The sequence below is a fragment of the Myxine glutinosa genome, chromosome 7 (genome assembly GCF_964187855.1).
Source record: "Myxine glutinosa chromosome 7, kmMyxGlut1.1, whole genome shotgun sequence".
In the NCBI taxonomy this organism is placed as follows: Eukaryota; Metazoa; Chordata; class Myxini; order Myxiniformes; family Myxinidae; genus Myxine; species Myxine glutinosa.
The window spans coordinates 53,495,325-53,513,385 of record NC_136267.1 but is presented as its reverse complement, the minus strand read 5'-3'; the positions used below and the strand labels follow the sequence as shown (position 1 = coordinate 53,513,385).

At 45.0% G+C, this 18,061-nt stretch overlaps 1 protein-coding gene across 6 annotated transcripts in view; it reads left to right on the top strand.

The window, feature by feature from the left end:
• Positions 1–9,568: 9,568 nt before the first annotated feature.
• UBA6 (ubiquitin like modifier activating enzyme 6) overlaps positions 9,569–18,061 on the top strand; it is a 134,609-nt gene continuing 126,116 nt past the window's right edge. For 2 of the 6 annotated variants that reach the window (XM_078781707.1, XM_078781703.1), the window contains exons 1-4: positions 9,569–9,730; positions 10,011–10,079; positions 17,575–17,669; positions 17,857–17,885. In XM_078781707.1, coding sequence (XP_078637833.1) covers positions 10,054–10,079; positions 17,575–17,669; positions 17,857–17,885 — 150 coding nt within the window. In that variant the 5' untranslated portion in view covers positions 9,569–9,730; positions 10,011–10,053. Of the gene's footprint in view, positions 9,863–10,010; positions 10,080–17,574; positions 17,670–17,856; positions 17,886–18,061 lie in introns of all 6 variants that reach the window. The other 4 variants (XM_078781709.1, XM_078781708.1, XM_078781705.1 and 1 more) reach the window with 4 other exon arrangements.

Here is an 18,061-nt window from a genome sequence, read left to right as displayed (position 1 = left end):
AAAAAGAAGTACTTTATACGTGTACGGGTGGGTAAACGAGTGTACCGGCCTTACACGTCCTGGAAGCAAACGGTCGCAAGGTGCACGCTTGCTCCGTTTGCTCTCAGGTCACAGTAAGACCCTTAATGACCAGCGCAAAAATACGTATTTACAGAAATCATTTAGAGAAAACACGAATAAATAGAATCATTTAACACGTTTCATCCTTGTATCACCTATGGACAATCGCAAGTCCCACACAAATCCTCCATGTATATACAACATAACTATTCCCAAGTTCGTAAATCATACTGGACCAAAAACAAGACACACTTACCTTTTAAAGACTTGTTTGTGTCCAGTTGATGTCAGCGGTGCCTCCAAATTGTAGAAGAATTTGTAGCTGAGAGACTCACAGGACTCCAATGACCGGACACAGGTTTACAAAAGGTCTGGTTTATTAACTGGTTATTCACTTCATTCCATTTACCAAATAATACCGCATAATATAATGGATCAGGTTAACTCTTTTCCAATGTCCTTCTCGTTCGGCTGATGTTCCTCTGCCACTCCCGTTGGTCAGAGCTTCTGTTAGCAGCTTCTCTCGACTCCACGTTTGCTCTCGTTTATATGACATCAACTGGACTTAATCCCCTCTCCGCTAATGCCCCGAGGTCATGCATGTACCAAGTCCTGGTATCAGCTCGCTCCCCTCCTGTTGTGAGTTCCGTTTACCAAACGATAGGGGGGTGCTTCAGCCAGGGGCTGTGACCAGGTGGACAAGAGATTATCATGTTCGGGCGCATTCCTGACTCATTTACAAACTCGTCTTTCACAGAGTTTGCATGTAAAATGTATCTGCTTTGTTACCAGGTTAATTAATAAGTTACCAGTGCCAATTAATAAGTTACACTGAGTTACACTTCCACAATTGCAAGGGACCTCGAAGCAGAGGAGAGAAAAGCGGAAAGGGAATTAAAGGAACGTGACATGGAGCTTCAGCAAGAAATCAAATTCAAGGAGCTGGAGTTAATGAGAGAACGGGGAGAGGCACCACCCTTGCTGACGGGGTCGACACCTAACCAGAAAACCTGGGATGTGGGCAGACATGTGAGGCTGGTTCCACCGTTCAGTGAAAAGGAAGTCGCGAAATTTTTCCCACACTTTGAGAAAGTGGCTCGACAATTAAACTGGCCGGAGGAGGCCTGGACCATACTCGTGCAAAGTGTGCTGGTGGGGAAAGCTCAGGAAATTTATTCGGCGCTACCAATGGACCAATGTGCAGATTATGAGGTACTGAAGAAGCACATCCTCAAGGCCTATGAGTTGGTTCCGGAAGCTTACAGGCAAAAATTCAGGAATGCCAGGAAGAGGGAGAGTGAGACCCATGTGGAGTTTGCCAGAGTGAAAGAAAACATGTTTGATCGGTGGTGTGAGTCAAAAGGAGTCGGGAAAGACTTCGAAACATTGCGGGACTTGATCCTGGTGGAGGAATTCCAGCAGTGTGTCCACGAGGACATCAAAGTGTACCTGCAGGAAAAGAAAGTACCAAAGTTGTGGGACGCAGCCACCATGGCAGATGATTATGCCTTAACCCACCGAATAGGGGTCCACGAACCTAACTCCTCGCCTAGATCTCCGCAGGGGAGATGGGGAACAGCAGGTGCGGAGAACGACCATACATGGCGGCGGCCTCGAGATGATTATGGGGACAACTATGATACCCCACCTGTTCGAAATCAGAGGGATGCGGGCCCAAGACAAACTTATAGTTCGGGGGGCCCGAGGCAGACCACGAGTTTTTCCTCCGGGCCTACTTGCGCTTTTTGCAAGAAACCTGGACACTTGATGTCCAGTTGTTACCGCATGAAAAGCGAAGACCCAGAGCGGAGTCCGACTACTACGACTCCAAACGCAATGGCCATTGTGAGAAATCGCCATCAAAAGGGTTACCAACCATTTATTTCAGAGGGGTTTGTGTCACGGGATGGAGCCTCGACTAACCGGAAACCGGTTAGGATATTGAGGGACACAGGGGCACATCAATCTTTAATGCTTGAAGGCATTTTGCCATGGTCCGAGGAGACGGCAACGGGGGATAGTGTTCGTTTACAGGGGATCGGGGGCGGTGTTAGTGCTCCCCTTCATGTCATCCATTTGGAGTCCGATTTGGTGTCAGGACCGGTCACCGTCGGTTTACAAGCCACGCTTCCTGTAGAGGGTGTATCTGTGGTTATCGGGAATGATTTGGCCGGGGGGCAAGTTTATGGTAACCTGAGGGTTGGTAAAGAGCCCAGCAGGGAAAATAACGCCACACCAGCTCGGGATGGCGACAAAAGTGCCAAGTTATTTGTAGGGGGACTGAACTTCAAAACAGAGGAAGAAGTTCTGACCTCTGTCTTCAACAGATATGGGCCGCTGGTGGAAGTGCGGTTGGTAAGAGACTGGGAAACGCAACAGTCAAGAGGGTTCGGCTTTGTCACGTTTGCCAGCACAAAAGACGCCAGAGAGGCAGAGAAGAATTGGAATGGCAAGGATTTGGAGGGTCGGACCATAACAGTAGGGAAGGCATTTCGTAGACGTCGAGAGGTCTACAGGAGAGGACAACTGGGCGGTAGTTTTGGTGGTGGCCGCAATCAATATTATTATGTAGGCTCCCGGAGTTACGGCCGCTCCCGAAGGAAGGATTGGCAAAGTAGTGGCCGAGAAGGAGACCGCTATTCATGGGACTACAGGGACAAGTGGTCCCACCCTAATTATTAGGGAAGTTCTGAGAAGTTGAAGCACTGAATGCGGCGGAGCCGCCGAGCCAAGATTCCTACACGGATTAACCGTGAACGCCGTTCCTAAAGGCGTCCATGTAGTGAACTTTCATGCACGGACTAACCGTGAACTCCACGTTCCTCAAGGCGCCCATGTAGAGAACTTTCCTGCACGGACTAACCGTGAACTCCACGTTCCTAAAGGCATCCATGTAGTGAATACTCGGCTTGGCCTCCCGGAAAAAGTGCTATCGAGTGGCTTAACTTTGGATCTTTGATCAACCCCTTAACCTTCATTCACAAGAAACTGGCGGTCAAAGTCAGAGGGTCATGAGATGGAGTTTGATTTGGCAGGGACAATGTCGTTGCTGGTGCTTAGTCCAGAGTGAGTAATCTGGAGGGGTTGTGGTGAAATTTTGGTTGCTTTATTTTTAAGTGATAACTGTGCCCGGGGGCAACTGATAATGTGGGGGGGTTGAGTTATCTGGTTTGTTTCTCCAAATTGGCCGGCAAAGAAAGTTTTCGCTGGGTTCAAACTTTCTTTCTTGAAGGGGGGGAGTGTTACATATTTATGTGAATGTATGGGGATTACCATTCAGGTCTTTGCTTATCCGTGTGTAGTATATTAAGGGTTGTTGTGATTGGAGGGTCAGGAGCCCTTCGGAACAAGTGGCCGGAAACGGAAGTGACCGGAAACGGAAGAGGAAAAGACACGAGGAAAAAAGGACGAGTATTATTCTTCCTCGCCCCGCTCCGAAAAAAGGTGGGATCGACCTTGCGCTGCGTGGAAAAGCGGCGTTCCGAAGCCTGTCTGGCGAGAGGAATTACCGGGACGTGTACCTGCCCGGTGGAGACGTCAGGTTGACGTGGGGCCGTGCATCGACCCCGCGTCTGGCATCGTTCGCGGCACCGTCTAAACAGACGCGTGCGGGTCGCACGTTGGGGCCTAACGCGCCTTGCAAGCGGCGTGGGGTTTGGCTTGCTCTACCGTACCCGCTTTGCGTGGCCACGAGGGGCTGCAGCCACGGTGCCTGGTACGATACCTGCCCGGTGGAGAAACGTCCACCGGGGTTCGTTCAACCGCCCGAGTGCGGCGACGCGACCAGTATCTTGGTCAGGAGGGGCCCAGAGACATTGTGAGGAGCAGAGACCGAAAGGGGGTTGTGAGTACTCACCGGGACACACATATATAAGATGGCCATCTTACTCATAGGGAAGTGCTTGTGAATTGGGAATTGTTGATGGTTGTGTATTGTTGATTGCTCGGGGAAGATCTCCGTGGTTGTGTCATTGAAATTGTATGGTATCATTACCATTGGAAATATATCCTTGAACATCAGTTGTCTCCTGGGTGAAATTCATATGGATTGCGTGGCGAAAGCGCATATATAATACAGCTTGCTGGCGGAGTTCCTCTCACGGTCCGGGGGTCACCGAGACCAGGTATTCACCGAGGGGACCACGTAACACTTCCATTTTGGCAAAAGCTGCCAAAATCATCAGAGAGGACATTTTCAAGTTTGAAGGATTTCATTTTGATGCAACCTTTCCACCAAATTGCCAAGAAGACTCAATACCAACAACACTGAAAATGCTTGTCTCAATGATGTTGAAAGGACCTACTTTGAAAAATCAAGAAACTCAAGAATCACAGGCTACACTTACAATATGTCAGACAGTAATCTTCAACCGCACAAAAACGGCTAAGAGTGGGGCAAAGCAGCGACATTCTTTGTCCTCTGAGCCCTCATTGCCATTGTACATAGGGTTGAATGAACACACACTGACGCGGTCCAAAAAAGGGATCACTCGTTTGCATGACTTGGGCCTCAGTGTCAGCTATTCCCGGATTCTTCAGCTTGAGAATCAACTAGCCTCTGCAGTTTGCCAGAAAGCACAAAGAGAAGGCGTTGTCTGTCCATCTCAGCTTCGTATTGGACTGTTCACTGCGGGTGCAATGGATAATCTGGACCACAATCCTTCAAGCACCACAGCCAAAGGTTCCTTTCACGGAACTGGGATAAGCCTCTTTCAGTCGCCCACTTCCTCCAACAAAGGACAGGAAAGAGAGGCCATCACTCTTCTTCCACAGAGTGAAGAAAAAGATTTCTCCTTGCCCGACAATTTCAGTGTTGTGCCAGCTGTATCCCTAAAAGCATCTGCAGTCGAAATTCCAAACAAGAACCTCAGTCAGACTGTCATGACAAATATGGAGGCAGCCATGGAGAAGGAGAAACTGTGGCTTAAAACAGCTCTGGATCTGATTGAGAAAGACAAGCTGGACAAGGGGGACTGCGTGGCTTGGTCAGCTTATCATGCATCTCAGCAAGATGAGTCATCTTTCAAGGAGAAAGCACCTGCTTTGTCCCAACTGTTGCCTTTCTTCTATGAAAAGGCAGCTACAGCTGCAATGGTCAAACACGGCATGGACATTGTGCGTTGTTCGACAGATTTTCTCAACAATGGACAAATCCCGGTGATTGCAATGGATGCTCCACTGTTTGCTCTTGCCAAGTACGTCCAATGGAAATGGCCTGAAACACATGGTGAGGACAAGATTGTAGTCATGTTTGGGGGCTTGCATATTGAAATGGCTCTGTGGAAGACTGTCGGTGATTACCTAGATTGCTCTGGGTGGACCAATGCACTGACACAGGCAGGGATTGCTTCATCAGGCACAGCAGAGTCGTTTCTGAGCTGTTCTCACGTAACCAGAACACGCCCATGCCCATCAAGTTAACGCTGTCGTTTTGAGACAACTCCAAAAAGAAGCATTTCTCACCTTGCAGTCGGAAGCAGAAGAACAGTCAGAAGACGCTTGGCTACAAGAAATGGTGAGAAAGAGCCCCACATTTCAGTATTGGGACACCATACTCAGACTTGAACTCCTTGTTCTTCTGTTTGTCAGAGCACATCGTGAGGCTGACTTTGCATTGTATGTGGGTTCCCTGAAAGCTCTGGCCAAGTGGTTCTTTGCCCTGGACCATCCGAATTATGCCCGCTGGGTTCCTGTTCACATTCGAGACATGGAAAATCTGCCGCCTTCTACCTTGGAAGAATTTGTTGAGCATGGTCATTGGGTTGTCTCAAAAACGGCAAACAAGTTCTCAAGTATGCCATTAGATCAGGCTCATGAACAAAATAATGACTTGGTGAAAGGTACTGGTGGAGCAGTAGGGCTTACAGAAAACCCATCGGCTCTCCGAAAATGGGTACTGGCAGGTCCAGAACAGGCACGCATGCTGACTGAGTTTGAAGACTGTTCAAGAGTAAACTGTGCAAAACACTCTCATCTTGAAGAAGGTTTGTCAACTCAAGAGTGTTTCAAACAACAAACTCTCAGCCTTACGAGAGTGTTCAAAGAAATGGGCAATCCTTTCTTGACTGACAGTGGAGAATTACTGACATTAGACTCTCATGATGTCCTCAATGATTCTGTCATACATACAGTCCGCACCATTGAGGATCTTGGCGAACACCAGTACAACGACTACTGCAACTCAGTTCTGACCGATTGTGAACGATCCATTCATGATCCCATCAAAAAGAACTCTTTGCGTCTGTTCAAGTGTCCAACTCCTAAAGACAAAAGCAAACAAGCAGACAAGATTGCAAATTTGAAGACTGATGTCAGCCTTTTCTCCAGACTATACATCGTGGCACAACACAGAGAGTCTGATATGGCTTCCTTTTTCAGCCATGAAAACCACCCGTTCCCTCCTTCTTTGTCTGACAGAGGAAAACTTTGTCTCGGAAAAAAATCTAATCTAATAACATGTTTAACAAAGACAGTGGAGGCATCTGCTCCACACTTACTGGACGATGTTCAGCCATATGACACAACTGAACTGGCAGAAGCCTTGGAGGAGCAACATCCAGAAATGATAGTCCTTGACGCTCCTCCTGAGCTACTCTCATCTTTGAAGAAAACATGTGAGAAAGATCTACCCGATACTTTTGATGTGAAGGTGCTTGACGGCGCAGCTGTGGTGCACCTTCTACCTGTTATTGGTGTGACGACATTTGAGGACTACGCTGCCGACGTGTTCTTGCCTCATGTGCGGCATCAGCTTCAGACTGCAGACAGGGTTGACATTGTTTGGGACAGGTATCTCAAAAACAGCATCAAAGGTTCTGCCAGAGAAAAGAGAGGAAAAGGCATGAGAAGAAAGGTGTCCAGCAAGAACAAAATCCCAGGACAGTGGCAGGACTTCCTGCGTGATGCAGAAAACAAGGAGGAATTCTTTGAATTTCTGTCCAAGAAGATTGAAAGCAGTGAATTTCCTCCTGGCAAAACAGTGGTGGTGACACAAGGAGAAAATGTTGCCATCAGAGGAAGCGACCACGTCATACCTGCCTGCAACCATGAAGAGGCCGATACCAGAATACTCTGCCATGTGCAAGATGCATTACAGCAAGAATCAAAGACTTGCTTTGTTCGCACCGTGGACACCGATGTTATTATCATATTGATTGGCAAGTTTTACCACCTGCAAGACATATGCCCGACACTGAACATTTGGGTTGGGTTTGGCACAGGAAGGAGCTTTTCCTACATTCATATCAATGCTCTGGCCCTAACTCTTGGCAAAGAAATGTCAACTGCCCTGCCAGTTTTCCACAGCTTCACAGGCTGCGATACAGTATCAGCCTTTCTTGGAAAGGGAAAAAGGTGTGCCTGGGAGACTTGGAAATCTTTCCCTGATGTGACCAAGGCCTTCAATGACATCGCCAGTCACCCTTTCAAAGAAGTGGACATCAGTGATAAGAACTTCAAACTTCTGGAGCGCTTCACCGTCCTCATGTACCAGAAGACAAGCGGACTTGAGACTGTGAATGAGGCTCGCAGGGAAATGTTTTGCCAACAAAGCAAAACCATGGACACTATTCCCTCCCACACAAGGTGCCCTCCTGCAACACACAAAGCGTTGTGTCTACCAAGCTGGAATCTGGACAACAAGCGATCAATCTCAGCAGCAAATACCAACTCTAGAAAGATGGGGCTGTAAAATGGACGCCACCACTTGTTGTTGGATTCCACTGTGGACAACTGTACCAACTGCTTCAGAAGTATGTAGTGAACTTGTCAAGTGTAGCTGCAAAGCTGCTGCTGGCTGTACTGGAAGATGTTCTTGCAAAAAAGCCCAGTGGAGATGTACAGACCTTTGCAAGTGTAACTGCATGAAGGATTAGATGTCAATTTCATATAAACATTTGACTTGCTAAACTCAAACGTTTTCATTTTCATTGCATCATACACCATGCTCACTTATAAATATGTTCTTCATTCTCTCTTCTTTCATACAAATTCTTTGTAGATAGTCTGTTTGGATTTCTGTGTCTTTAATTTGTCAAAATTAGACAAATTGATCAATAAAAATTAACCATTAGCAAGCCGAACAAACTTTTTGTTGACTTTTTACATTTGTCGCGTCATCATTTTTTGATACATGTCACGTAAGAACATCAGCTGAGATTGATTTTGTGGAACATATCAAAAATTGTGCTACAGGACCTAACAAACATCTCCACAAAGTTTGGTGCTTTTGTCCACTCTGTCCCCATCATTTTGCTTACAGCCCTCACCAAAATATAATGATACATTGACACAATTGACTGGATAGGTTGGGGTTTGAATTTGTTTTTAACTTCCAGTACGTGTACGAACCAACGACTCTGAGTATATACACCACATACACAACAAAAATGCAAAGAATTTGGAAATTCATGAATTTTGATAATTGGAAACCTCCCCCTGCACTGTATGGACCCAAGAGCTCTTAAATGATGTGTCATTCGGCATTGTACGCGCTGTGGTTACGACGTTTACCCCGATCAGACGCAATCAGGCAACTTGCATTTATGTAGATATACTAGCAGATAACCTGATTACATCGGAATTAGTTTGCAATATAATTGGAATATCAAGGGAGTTTGACAGGAATATCCCTTGACAGCATAAAGGCAGGAGCCCGTGAAAATTCCTTGTGATCTTCAGGGTATTTTGGGTCTAAAAGGTCTTCAGGGTATTTTGGGTCTAAAAGGTCTTCAGGGTCTTTTGGATCTTTCTGGTCTTTAGGGTCCTCTGGGTCTTTGGGGTCTTTTGAGTCCTCTAGGCATTTTGGTTCTAAAAGGTCATCAGGATCTAAAGGGTCTTCAGTGTATTTTGGGTCTTTCTGGTCTTTATATTAGGGTCCTCTGGGGCTTCGGGGGTCTTTTGGGTCCACTCGGTATTTTCGGTCTTCGGAGCCTTTTGGGTCTTTAAGGGTCCTTTTGGCCCCTCATGTCTTTTGGGTATTTGGGGTCTTTTGATTGTTCGGGATCTTTAAGGGTATTTTGGGTCTTCGGGGTCTTACGAGTCTTATGGGTCTTCTGAGTCTTTTGGGTCATCTCACTGACGCATGAACAGATACCAAATTCCTGCAAACACATGGGGCATTGCATCAGTGGCACAGTCGCGCTTGCTGATTGGTAATTGAACACAGGTGCGCATGCGAAATGAATGAATGAATAATATATTAGTGTTCAAAGACGCTTCATATTCTCTTTTTGCATTGTGTTACGTACCTCACATTTTATAGTAATGTTGGCAGAGTGGTTACCGTAAGCGTTTACCATAGGTGAGCACTCTTGAAGGAGACGTTATTTACAAGATAGTTTAGCTCAGCTGGTACTCCCTTCCCTCTCAGGCAGTTCAATTCAGCGCTTTATAAATTACGTTCAGTGAAAACATATGGCAAAGTTTCTGCCATATTTTATCTCACACATATTATTGAAGTAAATATCAAGGAAGGAAAATGATAACATCGTAAAAAGGCAAAAAAAGTACGCAACCCGGAAGTATAAATGTTAATGTACATTTGTCGGCTTAGAGCAGATCTTTCCCACATTGCCTGTGTGGCGCACGTTATTACCTGTGTGGTAAAGTGCGAAATACCATTATTCCAAGTGATTCAGTGCAGTGTCATCAGCATTTGCCGCCAATAGAGGTTCGTCCTCGTCACCACTCACTTGTGCTGTTGTGAGTCTCCTGTAATGATTCAAGTGAACTCTACTCCGTTATGTCCGTGCGTATGATGATGTTGCGGCCTCTGACGAAAGGAACGAAGATATTTGAACAAGTACTTTTTGTAGATTGATTTCTGCATCGACATTTTGAATGTAAAACACCTTATTTGTGTGAAATATTTAATGGTTTGACAAATCCCTTTTTGTTTTTGCAAAACACCGGATTTTTTTTTCCTTCGTTTCCTCTAATTTTGTTTTCAGTGATCTGATTGACAGTTGCTGCCGAGCGGGGGTGCCAGGAATCATGGAGATAGATGATTCACTTTACAGGTGAATTCACTTTCAGAATTTTAACCACATGTTGATCCCGTTACCCATCACATCCCACGCACATGTTTGTTTATTCAAATTTACTTTGTTTTCGCCTCTGTTTGTCTGTCTGTCTGTGAGTGCGATAACTCGCGAACGATTTCAGCTATCTTCACAAAACTTTACCAGAGGGTTCGCTACAGGTGTTCTTACTTCACCTGTCATAATGATCTCTAAAGGTGTTTTTACTTCATCTGTCATGACAATCTCTAAAGGTGTTCTTACTTCACCTGTCATGACAATCTCTAAAGGTGTTCTTACTTCACCTGTCATGATGATCTCTAAAGGTGTTTTTACTTCACCTGTCATGATAATCTCTAAAGGTGTTTTTACTTCACCTGTCATGACGATCTCTAAAGGTGTTCTTACTTCACCTGTCATGACAATCTCTAAAGGTGTTCTTACTTCACCTGTCATGACAATCTCTAAAGGTGTTCTTACTTCACCTGTCATGATGATCTCTAAAGGTGTTTTTACTTCACCTGTCATGACTATCTCTAAAGGTGTTTTTACTTCACCTGTCATGATAATCTCTAAAGGTGTTTTTACTTCACCTGTCATGATGATCGCTAAAGGTGTTTTTACTTCACCTGTCATGATGATCTGTAAAGGTGTTTTAACTTCACCTGTCATGATAATCTCGAAAGGTGTTTTTACTTCACCTGTCATGATTTTCTCGAAAGGTGTTCTTACTTCACCTGTCATGAACATCTCTACAGGTGTTCTTACTTCACCTGGCATGATCATCTCTCCTGGTGTTCTTACTTCAACTGTAATGATCATCTCTCCTGGTGTTTTTAACCTCCGCCACTGAAGGTGGATGGAGGTTATGTTTTCACCCCTGTCTGGGTGTTTGTCTGTTTGTGAACAGGATATCTCAAAAAGTTATGGACGGATTCGGACGAAACTTGCTGGAGAGGTTACCTGTATGACAACACCGAATCGATTCGATTTTGGTGAAGATCTGAATATGGATCAGGATGCGAGAATTATTTAATATTAAGTGATTCTTCACCATTGGGAGATCGGACGAAAAGCGATATACAGTGGTACCTCGGCTTACGAGTTTAATCCGTTCCGTGACGGAGCTCGTAAGCCAAATCGCTCGTAAGTCAAAGCAAATTTTCCCATTCAAATGCATTGAAATGCTATTAATCCGTTCCAGCCTCAAAAAAAAAACACCAATTTTTTTTGTTAGGTGCTTTTAAATAACAAAAATGTACTTTATAAATAACAAATAATGTATAAACAAGCACGACCTCGTATATACTGTACATAATACAAGAGAATGTAAAGAAATAAACTGGACCTCTATCCATGAAGATATGGAGAAGTTGTTGTTTGTGTGGTTGAAGGAGAAGCAGCTCGCAGGAGATACCGTGACCGAGAGCATCATGTGTTTGAAAAGATTGAAACTCGGATATCGAGCACGGACCACGAGGTGTTTTTTCTTTTTTCTTAATCTCGGTTTCAGTGAACTTTTGCTCTGTGCTCACGTGTACTGTACCTGTACCTGTAATGGTACGTCAGAGGATGGCACCTGTTGTCATCATATTAAGTGCAAGATGTTCTGCATCGTAAGTTGGTACACCGTGGTCTTTCGGCGGTGTTTAAGCCGGCCGTCTTGGCTTCTGTCACCATTGGCATTGAGTCTTTCGATGTAGGTAGGTCGTTGTGTGCCGGTGCCTTGGCCGAATTCCTTCATTGCTGCATTGTTAGCTCACCTGGTTTTTTATACCACATCTTTGGTTATCGGACCAGCGAATGACGTCATCTCCAAAGTATGGCTTATTCTCACTTGTCTTGGACGATCTTCTACTTCTAGCCTTCCACCGTGCATTTGGTGTCCACTGTACTTACTGTACAGTGCCTGGTAAAATTGATGTAATGGGTTTTTGACCGTCAACGCCATGAACCGTCATGAACCGTCAACGCCATGAACCGCTAACACTCAAAAGCCCATTTATCGCGCCTTATAAAGCAAAACGCAAACCGAAAGCCATGCCTCTCAAGCGAGGCGTGCTTCCGTGGTCACGTGATCCACAGGTGTAGCTCATTATACCCGCACGCGCGACACGCTTTGGCGGTCACGTGACCAGCCACTCTGGAGGCGGGGATCCCCGCCGATGACGTCACCGGCTGGAGCAAGGAGATTCCTCGCTAATGTATTTCGACGATTGCGTGTTTTATATCCAAGCAGAGATGCTTTCACGGCAAGATAACCACGTGACCGGAACCGGAAGCCACAACCGGAAAATTCAAAAAAATAAATTTTTTGAGCTCGTACATCGGATCTCGGCTCGTATCCCAAAGCAACAAACCGCCCGAGCGACGGCTCGTATCCCGAAAAACTCGTACGTTGGGGCACTCGTAAGCCGAGGTACCACTGTATATGTATATATATATATATATATATATATATATATATATATATATATATATATATATATATATATATATATATATATACACAGTGGAACCTTGACTTACGAGTTTAATCCGTTCCGTGACCGAGCTCGTAACTCAAATTGCTCGTATCTCAAATCAAATTTCCCCATTGAAATGCATTGAAATGCTATTAATCCGTTCCAGCCCGCCAAAAACCACACCAATTTTTTTTTAAATATACAGTATATATAAAAATATCTCGCGCTTTATATTTCACCTGTATGCAGCATACAAGTTGGCAGGATGGCCTGGACTGGAGGTACGCACACTTGACTCTAAAGTCTAAACTGTCCAGCCTGGGTTTGAATCCCGACCCAGCTATAACCTGTCATGGGTGAATCACAGGCAGGGTGATTCATCAATGGGTGTACCGCTAAACTGGGCGCCCCGTTTGCGTCCCATTAGTTGTTGGATGTTAAGGATCTCACCGTGTTTTCCACAAAGAGAAGGCGAGCTATCGCCGGCACTCTGAACAAGTTGACGGCAGAGATACTGTACTTGCACGGCATGATAACCACGTGTCGCACGATCTCTTGTCATGGTCCACAAGATTATCACAGAGAGGTGCAGCTTCCAGCGTTTCGAGATCTGATCCAGGCCTATCCAACGAGACCGGTCCCAGCGTTCTAGGCCCGGTGGTTGTCTCAGACGGACCCGACAACGGCAGTGTTCGTTTTAACTCGATTCGATTCGAGCGCCGACGTGCCGGCGAACAAAACCGGTCATATCTTTTGAACGCGTGGCTCGATTTTTACAAAATAAACTTTTTCTTGAAGGTCTGAACCGTGCGCTCAAAACGATACCGAGTTTGACCCTGAGAGAGCCGTTTTGCGCCGGCAAAGGCGCCTTGTGTGACGTGAGGACCACGTCGTGCTGCATAGATTATCATAAATTATCATATCATTATCGGCGGCGTTATATATCATTAGCGCTATACGACAGAGATACTGTACTTGAACGGCAAGATAACCACGTGACCGGGTGGCGAAAGCTCGTAACTCGGATCTCGGCTCGCATCTCAAAGCAATAAACTGCCAGAGTGACGGCTCGTATCTCGAAAAACTCGTAAGTTGGGGCACTCGTAAGTCGAGGTTCCACTGTATATACATACATACATACATACATACATACATACTAGCAGAAGTACCCAGCATTGCTCGGAGGGGAGGGGGAAGGAAGGGGGGAGAGTAGGGGGAGGGGAGGACGAAGGGGAGGAAGGGGAGGGCCAGTCAACAATGACGTTGCAGTTCTCATGGGAGGAGAGCAGCGCAACAACAGCACGAAGCGGATTTTGGAGACTCACCGATCCTGTGACGCCCTCCAGTACCGGCGTTGCCGGGTGGGGGAAGGGAGACCCGTATATTCCCAACCCGTACATTCGCCGCCTCGACTCGAGCTCACTCGGACAAAAGCCTCGCACAAATTACACCGTGAAGGCCCAATGGCCATGTCTATGCCACAAATCAAGTACGTGAGCGAGTCGGGCGCACTGAATTGAAAATATATAGAACGCTCATACTCTGTGAAAAGTGTAGCCGCCGTGTCGCCATCTTGGTTAACACGACTCGACCAACTCGCTTCGCGGATCTCGTTTGTTTTGAACGTGTCCCAGATTTTAAAAGCCAGACAACTGTTAAAATGCCATTTTGTGCGGCAATAAACTGCTCCAATCGGTTACGGAAGGGTTGTGGAAAGACGTTTCACAGCTGTTGCAAAGACGTTTAATTCATATCGCACAAAATCGACACAAAACACTATCGCACAAAAGGTGAAAAAACGCAATCGCTTTTCGCTCTGAATTACGTGCAAAGGTGTGACGGAAATCACCATCGCCCAGCATCGAGTGCCAACCAAGATGGCGCCCGGTAGCTGCATCTCCACCTATGTGGTGTGAATGGCAATGGTCATTCTATATATTTTCCGTTCAGTGGTCTGGCAGCGAGGATGGAACATCACGTGATCGCTCTGAGCAAATCAGCGAGCTGCTCTGGCACCGGCTGAGATTCCGTGTGTAATGTTCCTCGCTGAAATGCGCTGAGGTAAATATGAATAAAAAATATGGATCTCGTCAAATATTTTGAGGTAGGCCATGTCCTTCCCAGGCTCAATGGCCATGTCTCTGCCAAATATCAAGTGCGTGAGCCTCTCCGTTTAGGAGTCGGTCACACACACACACACACACACACACACACACACACACACACACACACACACACACACACACACACACACACACACACACACACAGTGTTTTATATATATATATATAAAACATGATACTTAGTTATAAACTTTGAGGACGAGTTGGTTAGGTGACAAGAACAAGCCGATTAGATTTTGGATCAGGTCCGATTCCAGATCCGGCCTATCAGTGGGATACAAAACATCCCACTGATAGGCTGGTTCAGGCTGGTGGAGGTATGCACTCTACTGAGTGCCGTTCTAGTTTATTTTGTTTCTCATCTGGGCAATATCTCAGGCACCTTTTGAGCTTGGAAGCTGATATATGGACATGAAAGTGACCAACTGATTTGGCTGTAAAAGGGTATTTTTTGCCTCCGCCACCTAAGTTGGACGGAGGTTATGTTTTCAACCCTGTCTGTCTGTGAACAATATATCTCAAAAAGTTGTGGACAGATTCAGACAAAATTTGGCAGAGAGGTAGTGTGTGTGACACGGACGAAATGATTAGATTTTGGTGAAGATCTGGATCTGGCTACTAGAATTTTTAAAATGATTCTTCACCATTGAGAGAATGGACCAAAAACGACATATAGCAGGATATCTCAAAAAGTTATGGACGGATTTGAACAAAACCTGGTGGATCCATTGGGAGTGTGACAAGGACCAATCGATTTGTTTTTGGTGAAGATCTGAATATGGATTCGGATATGAGAACTATTTAATTTTTTAGTGATTCTTCACCATTGAGAGATCGGGCGAAAAGCAATTATACAACATATTTTTAAAAGTTATGGATGACCTTTGACTAAACTAGGTGGATGAGTTTTGGTATGTGACAAGAACAAGCTGATTAGATTTTGGTTCAGTTCCGAATGCAGATCCAGCTTATCATTGGGATACAAAACAAACTGTTCAGCCTGGTAGAGGTATGCACTCTACCGAGTGCCGTTCTAGTTGATTTATTGATTAATCAATTAATCGATTAATTATTTACTTTTATGATTAATTACTTAATTTTCAAAAGTTACAGATTCGGATCAAACTGGTGGTAGTTTAGGTATGATGCTATTAGCTAGTTGATAAATTTTTTTATTATTTACGATTATTATTTATTTATTTTAATTGCATAATCAACTAGAACGGCATTTATTATAATCATAATATAAATTATATAAATCATTATATAAATCAACAACATCATAATCAACTAGAACTAGCCCGTCTACTCACTCATTCCCGGACCCGTGACCACATCACCCCCGTCCTTTACAAGCTTCACTGGCTCCCCATCCCCCAGAGAATCCAGTACAAAATCCTCCTCTTGACATACAAAGCCCTCCATAACCTGGCCCCATCCTACCTGGCTGACCTCCTCTCCAGACACACTCCCACCCGCAACCTCCGCTCTGCTGGTACCAACCTCCTGACCCCCTCCATCCGGACCAAATTCAGATCCTGGGGGGACAGGGCCTTCTCCATCGCTGCTCCCACCCTCTGGAACTCACTACCTCACACCATCAGAGACTCCTCCTCACTCACCACATTCAAAACATCACTAAAGACCCACCTGTTCAACGCTGCATTCAACATTCAACCCACAGCATTTAACCCCTGACTATCTCTTCTCCTTCTCCCTCCTTTTGCTTTAAATTTTTCCCTATTGATTCTTGTCTTGTCTTTTTGATTCTTGTCTTATATATATGCCGTATATCGCTGCTGTTTGTTTTCTTGATTCTTGTCTTTTTGCAATTGTTGTTTTCATGTATTGTTATGCATTATGTTTTCCACTCTGTCAAAGCGCCTTTGGGCTTCTGGAAAAGCGCTATACAAAATAAATGAATTATTATTATTATTATTATTATTATTTAGTAGAGCGCATACCTCCACCAGGCTGAACGGTTTATGTTTGTATCCCACTGATAGGCTGGATCTGGATCCAGATCTTCACCAAAATCTAACCATTTCGTACTTGTCACATATTACTTCTCTGCCTAATTTTGTCCGAATGCGTCCACAACTTTTTGAGATATCTTGTTAATAGACAAACAAACAGACGGGTTAAAACATAACCTCCATCCACCTTCGGTGGCGGAGGTAATTATTGATTCTCTCGATTTTCGTCATACCGGTCAGGCTACCGCCTGATACCTTCTTGTTCGTTTGTCTATTTGTGAACAGGATATCCCAAAAGGTTGTGGATGGATGCAGAAGAAATTTGGTGGAGAGGTTGGGTTTGTGACAAGGACGAAATGATTAGATTTTGGTGAAGATCTGGATCGGATAATTTTAAGTGATTCTTCACCATTGAGTGATGGGGCTAAAACCAATTTATAGCATGATGTCTCAAAAAGTTATGGACTAATTTGGATGAAACTTAGTTAACTGGTTGCGTGTGTGACAAGGAGGAATTGATTCAATTTTGGTGAAGATCCGAGTACGAATCTGGATACGAAAGTTTTTATTTTTAAGTGCTTCTTCATTGAGTGATGGGGGCAAAAACGATAGATAGATAGTTCTTAAAAAGATAGATATCCACGATAGATATCTTAAAAAGTTGTGGATTATTTATGACAAAACTTAGTGGATGAGTTGGGTGTGTGACAAGAACATGCCAATTAGATTTTGGTTCAGGTCCAAATCCAGATCCGGCCTATCAGTGGGATACTAAACGTAACCTGTTTGGCCTGGCGGAGGAATGCGCTCTATCGAGCATGGTTGTTGCCTGGTTTGTTTGTGTAAAGGAAGTTCATGAAAACAACTTGTGCATTCTGGTTATAGTGCCTCTTTAAATATTTACTGTTTATTTGTTCCTTTTTTTGTACAGCCGGCAACGTTACGTGTTGGGAGACACAGCAATGCTTCACATGGCCAAGTCGAGTGTCTTCTTGAGTGGCCTGGGTGGGCTTGGAGTTGAAATAGGTGTGTGGAAGGCAGGATGGGGGCTTCTGCACTCTTGGAGGTCCTTCTTGGTTTTGCTTGCATGGGTGGATTGGGTGGGGCTTACGGTGTGTGTTTCGGTAATTATGCCATATGCAGAATGTTTCGGTGCCTGTCTTTGCATGTGTTTGAGACCTCACACCATACGTTTCGGTGCCTGTCTTTGCAGCTAAAAACATCGTTTTGGCCGGAGTGAAGGTAAGTTTGTGGGGGGTCTTTATATTATGCCTACTGAGTTAAACAGCAAGTGTCAATATGTTTTGCCTTGTAGCTTCTTGCTTTTAAATTTGCCTTTTTTGTTCTGAAATATATGAACACTATGGGAGATGAGGTTGTGTGTCGCTCGAGCGGGAGCGTATGTCGCGTGCGTGTGT